This window comes from Erpetoichthys calabaricus, chromosome 3, assembly GCF_900747795.2.
Source record: "Erpetoichthys calabaricus chromosome 3, fErpCal1.3, whole genome shotgun sequence".
Lineage (NCBI taxonomy): Eukaryota > Metazoa > Chordata > Cladistia > Polypteriformes > Polypteridae > Erpetoichthys > Erpetoichthys calabaricus.
In genome coordinates this window covers 250,172,930-250,188,759 of record NC_041396.2, presented here as the reverse complement: position 1 = coordinate 250,188,759, position 15,830 = coordinate 250,172,930, and the positions used below count along the sequence as shown (strand labels likewise).

General features: G+C 39.2%; 1 protein-coding gene across 2 annotated transcripts in view; it reads left to right on the top strand.

Annotated features, from left to right (window-relative positions):
• Positions 1 to 15,830, top strand: part of st6gal1 (ST6 beta-galactosamide alpha-2,6-sialyltranferase 1) — a 136,889-nt gene that overhangs the window by 76,326 nt on the left and 44,733 nt on the right. For both annotated transcript variants that reach the window (XM_051925219.1, XM_051925218.1), the window contains one exon: positions 4,505 to 5,146. In XM_051925219.1, the coding sequence (XP_051781179.1) occupies positions 4,505 to 5,146 (642 nt within the window). The remainder of the gene's footprint in view (positions 1 to 4,504; positions 5,147 to 15,830) is intronic.

The following is a 15,830-nucleotide window of genomic DNA, read 5'->3' as shown; positions in this document are numbered from 1 at the left end:
GGGCGCAAGGCAGGAACAAATCCCAGGCAGGGTGCCAGACCACAGCAGTGCACACACACACACATACACACACACACACGGGACAATTTAGGATCACCAATACACCTAACCTGCATGTCTTTGGACTGTGGGAGGGAACCAGAGCACCCGGGAGAACATGCAAACTCCATGCAGGGAGGACCCGGGAAGAAAACCCAGGTCTCCTTACTGCGAGGCAGTGCCACCACTGCACCACTGTGCTGCCCTGTTTAATCCATTATTGACTAATTACTGGGTCTGATGCAAAAGTAGCTGCAGCCTTTCACCATTCAGTGTTGTTTTCCCAGGTGTCTGCCAATCCCCGTGTTTGGTTTTCCAGATACACACTTTTAAGACTTTTTTTTCTTTGAATTGTTGCTATTTCATTAGTTTCACTTTTATTTCAGAACTTATTTAAAACAATATTTGGAATCTTTCAAGTCCCAATATGCTGAATCTTTTAAATGAGGTCAATGAGACGTGTTTAATGACTTTGTACCATAATTCAGGATAGGTTTCTCTGTTTGGAATTTCAGCACAGACAAAACGATCTACATCATCAGCACTTAATATTTTTTTTTGCAAAGTAACCAATAAATGCATGCGAGGTAAAACACGTTTTTGAAATTGTCTGACTTAAACTTCAAAGCCTTACAATATTTACATACTTCTGACATATCACCTGTGTCCATATATTCAATCTCTATTCGCATTTTAGTTATTTCTCAGAGTAATAATTTCTCTTTTTTTGCGCTAATGCGATGTTTACTTTCTTTTTTTGACACTGTCATTTTTTTCTGCTTTCATAATCTGTATCTTGCTCTGCATTTGTTTTGCACCTACGTTTTTCTTTTATTCTTTTGAATTCCAGTTTTCATTATCTCTAACCTGCTCTGAATGTGTTTGGCCCCCTTGTTTTGTAACCTCTTTATGACGTTTTACTTTGTTTTCTACTCTGTCTTTTATTTCTAACCTTGCTTTGTCCTGCTTTTTTTTCAATGACTCCTGGTCCTGGTGATTATTTTCCCTTTTTCGAGTAATAATTTCCATTTGTTTGCGTTACTGCGATCTTTACTTTCTTTTTTTTTATACTTTCTAATTTTCCTACTTCCATATTCTTTAACCTTCTCCACATTTGTATCATGCATACTTTTTTTTTTTGAGCCTTTCGAATTCCACTGCTTTCATAATCTGCTCTGCATGTGTATAGTGCCAACGTTTGTGAATGTGTTTATGAAGTTCTACTTTGTCTTTTACTCCGTCTTTTAATTCTAAGCCCAATTGGACGTGCTTTGTTTCAGTTCCACTTGTTACGGGCTGATAATTACTTTCCTTATTTTCTGAATTTGCACCTAGATTATTTTTTCTTTTTTGCTCTTTTTTCTCTCCAACGCTTGTGTGTCTCTTTTCTCCTCGCTGCTTTCTTCTTCTCTTAGTCGTCGACGTTTCATTTATAACGTATTGTTCTTATATGCTTTATATGCGCTGAGACCCTGGATCTGTGTGTGCTCCGATTCTTCACACAACTGAATGTTTTGCTGCCCCATTGTCTTATTTGATATTAATAGGGCATGTCTTGCATAAATCTCATGTTCTATGTCATTGCAAGACGGTCCTGGGTCAATCTCTTGGCACAATGTCTCATGTTTAAGGTCCTCGCAAGTCTTTTATCTGTTTTCTATGATCTTAACGCGAAGATCACGTCTCGACGCCCTACTGTCTCTTTCCAGGATTTTTTTTTATAATAGAGAGATGTAAAAATCATGCTATTGTGCTTTTCTGAATGTTGAATAAGAAAAAGAGAAAAGAAAAATGACCAGCTAATTAAAATAAATCAATTATTATCACTAATTGTGAATCTGGTTGGAACAAAAGCCTGTAGCCACAGAGTGTCTCCAGGACTGAGTTTGAGAACCCTTGCCAAGCTCTTTATCTGTTGTTTCAGTTTTTTCACCATTTATTTTTTTGAAATGCACCACAGATTTTCACTATCCATTTAAAAACAGCACACCTGATAAACTACGCTTTTTAGGACAAACAAACTTTTATTTTTTACAGTGACTACACCAGCGTTTCTCAACCTTTAAGTATTTGCGACCCGAGTTTTCATAACAGTTTTAATCGCGCCCCCCTAACGTTTTTTTGAAAGGAGCCCACTAATACCAATTTGTTCTTTTTTAATTAATGATATCTCATAGATGCATATTATTATACCTACTTAACTTTTATTGACATTTATCTAACTCTATATTTATTTTTCTAGTATCAGAATGTAGTTTAAGTTAATTTGTTTTGGTTTCAATAGCAGTATTTTTCATATTTTCGATTCTTGTTTTCTTTTTTTCACATTTTCGCGCCCCCCTTTTTGTTACTTCGTGCCCCCCTAGGGGGCCCTGCCCCACAGTTTGAGAGCCACTGTACTACACATTGGAGCACAAGTAAAGCAAAAGATGCCCAGACATTGGACTTTATAAACTTCTACTAAAATAGGCTTTGACTGTTCACAATATGCTGAATCGAAAGAGTGGTTTTAGAAAAAATGGACAGATGGAGATGGAGGTTGATGAAGCTAAGGCAGGTGTTTGTAAATTCTGTTTGTCAAGCTGGCTTAAATGGAAATTTAGGCTTTGCGGACATTATCCCATCCAGACATACAGAATAGGTCTTAATAACACTTTGGCATTGTCTCTCATTCCCTACGTTTCATGTTCCACACCTCTTGGTGCAAATGTAAACTGGGGAATGAAGAATACATAGTTAAGGCTACCTAAATCATTATTTTGAATCTTAAATATAAACGTCTATGAGTGGAAGTGTGTGCGTCTGTCTGTCTGGCACAGAAGTGCGAGGCCACAGCATGAAGCTCAAAGAGCTGGCATGGCGGCGCCAAGTTCACGACAAGAAGTATGAGGCCTCAGCATGAATCTGAAAGAAAGCAACTCCATCTCCAAAGTGAAACCGCGGAGGAAAGACAAACAAGACAGAAATTCGCTTAGCCGCTGATAGACAAGGGGGGGTGAGTATGTCCGCAAAACGAAACCACCGACTCTGGATTTCAATTTTTTCTGATGATTTTAATAGTTTCTAGGAACCAGGGCTTTTTAAAGTACTGGCTTACACAGCTAGTGTAATATATGGTGTGGTTGCCAGACTGCTTAGTGCCATATGAAATATTGTGAAAGAAACTTAGCAACATAGGCTGGCACAAAGCTGATTTTTCAGGATTAATTAATTTGAATAGCAAGTTTTCCATTTTTGAGTGTAGGCTATCCTCTTAAATAATACAATTATATTATGTTGCTTTTAATAGTAGTTTTGAAAGGCTCTATTTGCAATTTCACCAAAACCAACGAAGGTCCAACCTACAGTGTTAAAACTAAGAACGCTCTGCTCACGTATTTCCCATAGATTAGTGACTGTAGTATAATGCAAAAGCAGAAAATGAAGAGATACATTAATACAACATCAGATGATATATTCACCACCACAATTACTTCTTTTGTTAATCAAACATTTTACTGAAGACAAAACACTGTTATAATATGAAAGGCTAATTTTCTTGCTTAACCCACTTAATTCTGTGAATGGGCTCATAGGCAGCTAGAGCCAATTCCAGCAACATTGGACTAAAGACAGCAACCAGTTCTGGATGGGGTGCATACCACTATATTACATGGCCCACTCACACACTCATCCATGCTAAACCAGTTTAGGCCTATTAATGTACCTAACCTGAACCTCTTTGCAAGTACCTGAAAGAAAACTAATGAACAAAGTGAGACTATGTATGCTCTTTACAGGCGATTGAGTGTGGGATTTATTTTTTTTATAACACATTTAATTTTGGGAATAATATTATACGAAAAATAATGCAATTTTTAATGTATAATTTACTATAAAGTATTGAATGTTTAAAACCAAAATGCCAATATGGAGCTTTGAATTGTTTGTATGTAGTTCCTACAAAATATGCACATGATTTTCTACAAACATAGATCTAGATCACCATCCACTGGAGAAATTATTAAAGCTATGCAATGTATATTACAATGAAATCCTGTACTCATTATATGCATCTAGAGAATCCCATCAGTGGATTCAAGTGTTAATTTAGAGATCTTGTTTGTGTGATATATGTACAACATCAAAACAAATAATGTGAATTATTTTTTCTATTTGCTGTTTTTCCTAAAATCAGTCTTATGAAACCAATTATTTTCGTATCATAAACCATGTGCTCAGTGGCCTAAGAGTGTTGCTTGTAGTTTAGTTACCTTCACTTTAGAATACACATTCCTGTGAGAGAAGTACCTGGAAAATTTCCTTCATGTTGTTTCATTGTTGTTCTTTGATATACACTGGTGGACAGCTGTTGCAGATAGAATATTACTATCAATGCCCTGTTTTTGAGAAATATTTGCTGTACAATAAGGTTTAAAAACATGGAGTTAGTGCTTGTTAATTAAACTTGTGTTTTTTTTTTTAGGTTTCCAACAGGGGTACCAACTCAATACCAATACTGATGTTAGATCGCAGGAGCTTTTTGTGGTGTTTGCGGCGGCGGGTCAGAAGAGGATGCATGTGCATGAGTCTGCTTTGCTTCAGTCTGGGATTTCTCTATGTCATTTGTGCTGAAAATGGGCCTTCTGCTACAGCAGTACTGTTCAGAACTCATGGACGCAGTAAAGCCCTCAATTCTGCTTCCAGCTCACTTGAACACAGTGGAGTGGAAAAGATCATTCGCATGGCTCAAGTGGGGCATACAAGAAAGCCACCCCTGGCAATGTCTGCAACACAGCTCTTGCCTCCCTTCAACAACAGCCTAAAAAACAACTCAAAAAACACTGTCATGCATAACAAGGCTGTTGAGAATAGATCAGATTATCATGGAAAAGCCAAGGGCAGTACTACAAGCTCTTCTATTCCACCTCCAGGATCATTTGTGAAGTTTCCCCACTTTCTTACACGCTTGTGGGACTTTGTTTGGAGTTGGAACAGTCATAAGAAGCAGCAGAAGTCTGTAGTTGGATCATTTGGGTCTCGTTTCAGTTCCTGGAAGGTTTGGAATGAAGACACATCAGCCAGCATGCTTAACAAGAGACTGAAGAAAGTGTTTCAGAACTACCAGGTATGTATGGAATAACCTTTATTGATGATGATCATGAATGCTAGACTCTTCTTCTTCTTTCGGCTGCTCCCGTTAGAGGTTGCCACAGTGGATCATCTTCTTTCATATCTTTCTGTCCTCTGCATCTTGTTCTGTTACACCCATCACCTACATGTCCTCTCTCGCCACATCCATAAACCTTCTCTTAGGCCTTCCTCTTTTTCTTATGCCTGGCAGCTCTATCCTTAGCATCCATCTCCCAATATACTCAGCATCTCTCCTCTGCACATGTCTAAACCAACGCAATCTCACCTCTCTGACTTTGTCTCCCAACCGTCCAACCTGCACTGACCCTCTAATGTACTCATTTCTAATCCTGTCCATCCTCATTACACCCAGTGCAAATCATAGCATCTTTAACTCTGTCACCTCCAGTTCTGTCTCCTGCTTTCTGGTCAGTGCCACTGTTTCCAACCCATATAACACAGCTGGTATCACTACCGTCCTGTAGACCTTCCCTTTCACTTTTGCTGATATCCGTCTGTCATAAGTCACTCCTGACACTCTTCTCCACCCATTCCACCCTGCCTGCACCCTCTTTTTCACCTCTCTTCCACAATCCCCATTTTTCTGTTGTAGCAGATGTAGCGTTTGTCCACCTCTTGAACCCTCAGGTACCACTCTTGAGACCAGGTGAAAGTATAATAACTATTTATTTTACTATACTGTGCACAAAGCACTACACACACCACACTCATATACTTAATAAACTATTCTCTACAATAACCAATCCTCCTCGCCCAGACACGTTGCCACCCTACCTCCCAGCTCAGCTCAAATGTCTGGGCTTACCCAGAGTCCTTTTATAGCCCCTGACCCGGAAGTGGTTCCTGGCCAAACCCCCAAGTCCTTATCCCTTCCGGGTCAGGGTAAACAGTCCTTTTCATCCCGGGAGCACGCCGCTTCCTCCAGTCACGTGACTGTGACGCACTCCCGGGTTATAGGGCATGCAAGAGCCCACTAGCCCCCCTACAGCGACTCCTGCCGGCCCCCAAGGTATCCAGCAGGGCTGTGTCACAACACTACAAAGTCCATGAGGCCCTGCTGGAACTCGGGGCACAAATATGCTGTCCGGAGGGCTCCTCCTAGCGGCCTGGGGGTGGCGACCGGAGTCCATAGCCGGTCGTCCATCACACTGTACTGTTGATCCTAAGTATTTAAAGTCATCCACCTTCACCAACTCTACTCCTTGCACCCTCACCATTCCACTGACCTCTCTCTCATTTACACACATGTATTCTGTCTTGTTCCTACTGACCTTCATTCCTCTCCTCTCTAGAGCATATCTCCACCTCTCCAGGGTCTCCTCAACCTGCTCCCTACTATCGCTACAGATCACAATGTTATCAGCAAACATCATAGTTCACGGGGTCTCCTGTCTAATCTTGTCTGTCAACCAGTCCATCACCATTTCAAATAAGAAAGGGCTCAGAGCTGATCCCTTTCTGTAATCCCACCTCCACCTTGAATGCATCCATCACTCCTACTGCAGACCTCACCACAGTAACACTTCCCTCGTACATATCCTGTACAACTGTTACGTACATCTCTGCCACTCCCGACTTCCTCATACAATACCACAACTCCTGTCGAGGCACCCTGTCATATGCTTTCTCCAGATGCACAAAGACACAATGCAACTCCTTCTGGCCTTCTCTATACTTCTCCATCAACACCCTCCGAGCAAACATTGCATCTGTAGTGCACTTTGTTGGCATGAAAACCATACTGCTGCTCACTAATCATCACCTCATTTCTTAACCGAGCTTCCACTACTTTTTCCCAAAACTTCATGCTGTGGCTCATCAATTTTATCTCCCTGTAGTTACTACAGTCCTGCACATCTCCCTTATCCTTAAATATCGGCACCAGTACACTTCTTCTCCACTCCTCAGGCATCCTCTCACTTTCCAAGATTCCATTAAACAATCTGGTGAAAAACTCCACTGCCATCTCTCCTAAACACGTCCATGCTTCCACAGGTATGTCATCTGGACCAACGGCTTTTCCATTCTTCATCGCTGTCTTTACTTCCTCCTTGCTAATCCGTTGCACTTCCTGATTCCCTATCTCCACATCATCCAACCTCTTCTCTCTCTCGTTCTCTTCATTCATAAGCCTCTCAAAGTATTCTTTCCATCTGCTCAACACACTCTCCTCGCTTGTGAGTATGTTTCCATCTTTATCCTTTATTACCCTAACCTGCTGCGCATCTTTCACACCTCTGTCCTTCTGTATAGCCATTGATACAGGTCCTTTTCTCCCTCCTTAGTGTCCAACCTCTCATACAACTCATCATATGCTTTTTCTTTAGCCTTTGCCATCTCTCTCTTCACCTTGTGTCTTATCTCCTTGTACCCTTGTCTACTTTCTGCATCTCTCTGACTATCCCACTTCTTCTTTGCCATCCTCTTCCTCTGTATACTTTCCTGTACTTCCCCATTCCACCACCAGGTTTCCTTTTCCTCCTCCTCTGTCCAGATGTCACGCCAAGCACCCTTCTTGCTGTCACCCTTATACATCTGCTGTAGTTTCTCAACTGTAAGGTAATTCTTCATTACCACCCAGTGCCTGTCTCACCTTCACCCTAAACTCAACCTTGCAGTCTTCGTTTTTTCAACTTCCACCATTTGATCCTTGGCTCAGCCCTCACTCTCTTCCTCTTCTTGATCTGCAACGTCATCCTACACACCACCATCCTATGCTGCTTAACTATACTTTCCCCTGCCACTACTTTGCAGATTCAATCTCCTCCAGATTGACTCTTCTGCATAGGATGTAATCTACCTGTGTGCATCTTCATCCACTCTTGTACGTCAGCCTATGTTCCTCCCTCTTCTAAAAATACGTATTCACCACAGCCTTGTCCATCCTTTTGGCAAAATCCACTGTCCTCTGACCTTCTTCATTCCTCTCCTTGACACCATACCTACGCATCACCTCCTCGTCTCCTCTGTTCCCTTCACCAACATGTCCATTGAAATCCGCTCCAATCACCACTTTCTGTCCTTTGGGTACACTGTTCATCACTTCATCCAATTCACTCCAAAAATCTTCTTTCTCATCCATTGCACACCCAGCTTGCGGGGCATATGCTCTATCAACATTCATCATCACACCTCCAATTTCCAGCTTCATAATCATTACTCTGTCTGATGCTCTTTTCACCTCCAGAACACTCTTGACATACTGTTCCTTCAGAATAACCCCTACTCCATTTCTCCTCCTATCCACACCATGATAGAACAATTTGAATCCACCTCTGATCCAGCTGGCCTTACTCCCCTTCCATTTAGTCTCTTGCACGCACAATATATCAACCTTCCTTCTCTCCATCATATCGGCTAACTCTCTCCCCTTACCAGTCAAACTGCCAACATTCAAAGTTCCTACCCTCAGTTCCACTCTCTTTACATTCCTCCTCTCTTCCTACCTCCGGACACGTCTCACCCCTCTTCTTCTCCTTCTTCGACTTCTTCAGCCAACAGTAGCCCAATTTCTGTCACCAACCTGTTGACAGTACTGGTAGCGGTTGTTGTTAACCCGGGGCTCAACCGATCCAGTATGGAAATTTGTATTGTTGTCCGCATATTGATTTGGCAAAATTTTACACAGGATGCCCTTCCTGACATATGCCTCCCCATTTATCTGGGTTTGGGACCGGCACGAAGAAAAACACTGGTTTGTGCATAGACTGCAATGACAAAATGTGTCCTTCTCACTTGTTTGTCTCCTATGCCAAGTATATGCTTTACAGAGAGAAGCAGGAAGAAGTGGTGGCTAAGACAGGACAAACCAACATTTCTTATCTGATTTGTATCCCTGATATACAGTATTTAAGGAATAATCACTAACTCTCCTTAGGTGAGCCTCAGTCTACACTTTAAAGTCTTATCTAATCACAGAGATGTTAAGATAAAAATAAAAAAGTAAGAATCTTAAAGAGCACAGATGAGTTTAAAAGATACTATATGATGTAAAATAAAGAGGGAATGGAGAACAAGAAAGTAAAAATTAACCCATACTTGTCACTTTATTGCTGATAAAGGGGAGTAAAAATGCCGCCATTGGCCAGTAGGTGCCAGTAGGTGTGTGCTTCAATTTGTTGTTATGCTGTGTTTTTAAGCTCTGTTGTGACATCTAGTGGTCACAAGCCTGTGTACTTAATTTTATATAATTCCTTTCTTCAAACACAGCAGAACAATATTGTTTACAGCAGGGGTAGGCAACGTCGGTCCTGGAGTGCCACAGTATGTGCAGGTTTTTGTTCCAACCCAGTTCCTTAACGAGAACTCAATTATTGCTGATGAAGCACATATTGCTTAAGTGACATTTTAATGCTTCATTTTAGTGGTCTCGCTTGTTAAGGTTCTCCATCCTTAATTGCTTATTTCAATCTTAAACTGCTGCATTCAGTGTTTTAATTGCTCCTTATTAGCAATAAGATGTAAAACAGGGGTAGGCAATGTCGGTCTTGGTGAGCCGCAGTAGCTACAGGTTTTCATTCCAACCCAATTGCTTAATTAGAAACCAATCATTGCCAATCTCAGACCTTATTTAATTTTATGGCTTGTTAGTCTGTGCAATGTAAGGCTTTTATATCGTAGATTTTTTTCCTTTCCAAGGATATTATCCAAATGATTTGAAGATCATTTTCAGTCTGTCACATTTTTCTATTAAGTGTTTTATTAAATCAAACCGTGCATGATGAACACACACAGATGTAATTGGAAAAAAGCTAGCTGGAGAACTGCTGGCTGCTTTGTCTTTTACATCTTATTGCTAATAAGGAGCAATTAAAACACTGAATGCAGCAGTTTAAGATTGAAATAAGCAATTAAGGTTGGAGAACCTTAACAAGCGAAACCACTAAAATCAAGCATTAAAATGTCACTTAAGCAATATGTGCTTCATCAGCAATAATTGAGTTCTCGTTAAGGAACTGGGTTGGAACAAAAACCTGCACATACTGTGGCACTCCAGGACCGACGTTGCCTACCCCTGGTTTACAGTACACAAAAAATAAAAAGAATGTTAGAGCAATTTAGAAAATTAAAATGAACACCAGTGTATCTGAAGAAAAAGAGAAAATATATGATTTCAGTAATGGTTTTAACACTGGTATCTATGATCACATCAGAGGGCAAACAGCAAACAAGGGTTACTGAGCCAGACAGGCCCTATTTATTGTTGAAATAATCTGTAATAATGTGCTGGGGAAACATAATGAAAAGAACTGACAGGCTCTTAATGGATCTGGTGGCCTTTTGTTTTGTAAATTGCCTCTTTCAAAAGATTTACACAATGTCTGCATCCAAGGTCAGACTGTCAGATACTGGGTTTTTTATGGAGAGTCTTGGGAAAGGAACTGAAATATGTTTCAAATATTCATGTGAGACGTACTTTGAGGATGACATTCTCCTCCTTACAAATAGTCCCTCTGTGAGGAGATTGCTGGTTAAAGCCATGACATAGTAATGGATAGTATTCCAGAAAAAAACAAATGTAACAGGAAGTTTGAAATGTTTTGATGTAGTTTTATAAGTTGGATGCAGATATTAAATATAATTAAACAAATGATTCAGCAGGTGTAATTGAGAAGATAAACCAAGGTTGACACGGTTGTACACCACTACGTGCATAATAATTTTTCTCCTAGTGCACCAGTTTACCTAACACATCCGAAGGACAGATATGTTAGCATAATTGATGATTGTATGTTGGCCCCTTGTGAATAAGTATGGGTGTGTGAGAGTGTATAGGCTATGTGATGAACCAACACTCAGTCCTTGATTGGTCCTCCTCTTGTGTTTGGCATTGCTCGGCCCTTGTGCCAACAACCCTAAATTGGAAGTTTTTAGAAGATTTTATGTTACATTATGTTATTTTCATATGAGAATCTGTTGTAACTTGAAACAACTCTAAATAACTGCTACTCCTGCTTGTGGAAGAGTGACACCAGAAATATTGAGAACATTGGGATTCCACAGCAAAAAGATTTGATCATTTTACACTATCCAACAGGTAATTATGATATTAGAGATGTACTCCCGGGGATTTTTCCTTCATTAATGCTGTTGACTGGAGTATTTGCTTTCCTGTTGCCAGCTGGCCTGATCTTAATTATAATGTTAATTGACATTGTATTACTGTGAGTTATATTACAATTGAAACTGCTTTGTTTTAGTATGTGCTTAGTGTAGTTTATGTTCATGAATGTTAGTGGTGTATGGACTGGCAACTTGCCATTGCATTAAATAACAAAAATGTAAATATGTACAAGCAACTCTGTGCCTATGTTCAATGAAGAATGCTATGCAATAATAAAATTTATATGGAATATTCAGTCATGTTTTCATTCAAAGGATGAGTGGTGGGTTTGGACTCTTAGTTTCATAGGTAAAAGAAAGAACCAAGGGCTGCAGAGAAATATTACAGCCTAGAATGCTTTTGAGAATTAATTATTCAAAGGCTGGAGAGAGAGCATTGGGACTTTTTTAAGCAGCTGTAATACAGTGAGAAGGAGTTGAGTTTTTTAATTTAGCTGAAGATCCCACAGTGATGAGCAAACATCTACAGTATGCATGACATTGAAGTAAATAAGTCAGGAAGCTTGCATATGATGTATGTGCATTTAGATGCTCCTGTTAAATAAAGTGCACTATAACATCTTTCTGACAAAACCAGTATCTCCATGTCAGAATGTACTGAGCAAAACACCAGACAACTGCTGCCAAGAACTGTGTTGGCCATCATAGACAACTGATGGAATACAAGTGGGGATGTGATAGCAGAAACAGAAAAACAGTGATTGCAAACAGAGTGTTTCCAAGTTTTCAGACAGAAAATGAAATGTCAAAATTCAAAAAAGGTCAGTTAAAATTAGTAAAGTTAAGCATGGTTATAATACAGACTTGAGTCTCAAAGGAATCAAGGTTGATTTATGGAAGGTTTCCACTCAAAATAAATCCTTCTTTCTAAGATTATACTTTTTATCATCATGATGTTCACATTTTTAGTTGGAGTGATTTATTTTGCTGTTGTCTGTAGGAATGGAGATGTCATCACAACGATGCTACACCAGCAATGCCATCATATTGTGATTTCCATGCATCCATTTTCCAACCCGCAGAATCCAAACACAGGGTCACGGGGGTCTGCTGGAGCCAATCCCAGCCAACACAGGGCACAAGGCAGGAAACAAACCTGGGCAGGGTGCCAACCCACCGCAGTATTGTGATTTTTGAAAGACATTATATTAATTCATCAGATGTTAGTTGGAAAACTGCAAGTTTTTCGAAGGAAGGCTTAGTAAAAATATATTGCAGTAGAAGATGGTCAGTGTCAGGCATGTTTTAAGGTAAAATGGTCTTGCCAGTAGTGTGCATTACTATACTTGCTTTCACAAGGTACTGTGAAGTACTTAATCCCAAGTTTAAAGATAATCAGAATGGATACTGTTTCAAAGCAAGTGAGACATATTTTACATATTGTTCAGAAGATAACTCTATAGATGGAGCAAAAAGAGGTTTACTCTGTCTTTTATGGACACATCTGAGTGTGTCCTTCAGTTCTGGCTCTTTTGAAGCATGGCATGCTTTTCTTATTTTTCATCAAGTGACCCTCTTTTAAGCTTAAACAAAAATTATACTGAAATTATTCTGTTAAAATGAAAACTAAATAAGGGAAATCTCCATTAACAGAAGCTAAAATAGAAATGGTTAAAACTTCATAAAACTAAACTGAAAATGAAATGAGAAGTGAAAATAGTTAAGAAATTAAACCTTTTTAAAAATTATTTTGAAACTGGACATGACCAGAATAAGCACATGGATTAGGAAGTAGGTAATAGTGTATGAAGTGTCAAATATAGTCACTCCCAGCAATGCTTTGTGAATGTACTTATTTATTTAGGAAGTATTCAGGACAATTGGTTTTTGGGACAAGAAACAATTTCAATATTGCTATTTCAGCAGTTGGTTTTATTTTATCATTTAATTATGAAAACTAATATCATCTCTAAAACATACTGAGCCCAGCATCTTGCTCACTTTTCCAGTGATGTAAAAATCACTTACACTTTTCTGGGGAAGCATGGTTCAATTACTTTTGTCTCACAGCTCCAAAATCCAGGTTTTGAATCCTGTCCTTGAAGTTGCTGGTGTTGTCTGCACATTCCTCTTTTCTGTGTGGGCTTGTACTTACAAAGCCCAAAGAACGTACCTGTAACATTAACTTTAAACTCTAAACTGTCCCAGGTGTTAATGAGTGAATGTGCACCATCCAGGACTGGAATCTTGCCTTGTGTGGAATCTTGCCTGGCTTTTTCTTATTTTAATCCCTTTAATTAGGGATGCTGCGATTGGGTTACCGATTACCGATTTCATGTTACTTGATCAGCAGATTCTGACACCGATTCCATTTTTTTTTCTTTATCACTTAGAAAATGTTTTATTCTAGTCTCTTGCATAACTAGATAAATAGTAGTCTTATGTCCTATATTAAAGTGTATTTTTATAATTAAACTTTAAACCACAGATGTTAATTGTGTTTTTCATTAACAAAATGAATTCTGTAGGCTTATTGTTCAGTGAACATAAAATGTTAAAATAAGTAAAATGTCCTTAAAATACATACTTCAACTAATAATATTTGTATAAAAATATCTGTCCATAATACATGGCATAAAGAAAGAAAATGCTTGTCATAATTACATTCTGTCATATTGTTTACTTTTTCTGTAATGTACCTATCTGAAACAAGTCTTGCTTAAAAACAGTAATTTTCACCATTTCTCTAACAAAAAAAAAAACCATATATTTTGAGACAAGTAATTCACTCCAGACATCATAAAGGTTTGGGGCAGCCACCTGTATATTATGTCCTGGCTGCAAAACTTTAAATAATTGAACAGAGATGTTCACAAGACTGAGTCTGAAACAGAACTGTCAGACTGGAGGTAAGATGGCGGCTTTAAAGCCCCGTAAAGGAAATGAAGTCATCGGAGCCAGAACCGGAAGTGACACCATTGTGACTGGAAGTGATGTCATCTAAGGTGCCAGAACTGGAAGTGACGTCATCCAAGGTGCCAAAACAGGAAGTGCCATCATCAAAGGCACCGAAACAGGAAGCTACATCATCAAAGGTGCCAGAACCTGGTGGGATTTCCGGGGAATAGTCTGCAAGGAACTGAGAAAGACAGTCAGTACATCCTGCCATTCCCTGGTCTGATGTGGTATTATAATTACTCAGGCCCTTTAGCTGCCTCCTACTCGCACATGCTCTGCTGCATCTATTAAGCAGTAAACTAATGGCAGAGCAATTGGTTGTCCTATGAAGGATCATGCTTACAGTGTAACTTGCTTATCACACAATGTTTACAACATTTAACACCAGACTTTGACCTTCTCTTCTTCGCACTGTCCTGGTTTGCCACAGTGGTGATTTCGAGTTTCTGGTGTTCTTCAAATCTAAAGCAGGACGATTACCATGTTGCAGCTTCTGTCTCATGTCCTTGATTGCTAAGTAACAGCTCCTATTTTGAATGAATGCTTGAGACTGTACCTGCCTTCTCTATATAGTAATAAAATGCCTGTATTTTTCTTGGACACCTGGAGATACCTTCCTGCCTCTAATGCAACTCTGTGTCCCAAGCTTGACAATATCTGTATAATAAATGGCACTTCTTAAACCAAAAGAAATATTTTATTTGATGAGGCGATAGATAAAACTTCTATAGAAATACAGGTATGAAAACATAATGAAAGTGAGATGTTAAGTGTAACTTTTTTTCAGTATAAACTGATGCTGTTTCTCACTTTTTTTTTATTAATTGCAACAAAAACTTTGAGAACCGCTGTGAAACTTATACAGTACAGTATCCGCACACAGCACAACTACCCATGTGGATCCTTCAGCTATGTGTATGATGTCGCGCTTACACTCTCTCCAAGACTGCCTGAGACTAGAAATTTTGCAACAGACTAAGTTTCTTTCGGTCTAGCAAGAAAGAGACAGCCTGTTACAGGGTACCCGAGACTCTGTGAAAGTATAGGCGTGTAGGCGTTTAAGTGTTTTTTGCATTGCATTATTATCTTTGGTGGTCATTTTTGTTGAAAAAACATTTGTTATTCTGAAATTCATATTTTTAAAAATAAAATCTGTTACACCCGATTCCAACAAAAAGTATTCATTATTCTGAAAATTTTGTTACTTCAGTATTCACTATAACAGGATTTGACCTGTGTATGCAGTATATATCTTACACAATCAATTAAATGACATTAATTAAATGCTGCTTAAATCTATACTAATTAATAAAAGGCAAAGCCCTCACTGACTGACTCACTCATCACTAATTGTCCAACTTCCCGTGTAGGTGGAAGGCTAAAATTTGGCAGGCTGATTCCTTACAGCTTACTTACAAAAGTTAGGCAGGTTTCATTTCGAAATTCAACGCGTAATGGTCATAACTGGAACCTCATTTTTGACAATATACTGTAATGGACGGCAGCTTGATGGCCGTGGGAGGCGGAGTTGAGTGTCACGTCATCACGCCTCCCACGTAATCACATGAAAAGACTGTGAACTGAGTAAGGAGAAATGAAGGAAGAGCCGCAAACAGCGAAGAACAAAAAATTAATTA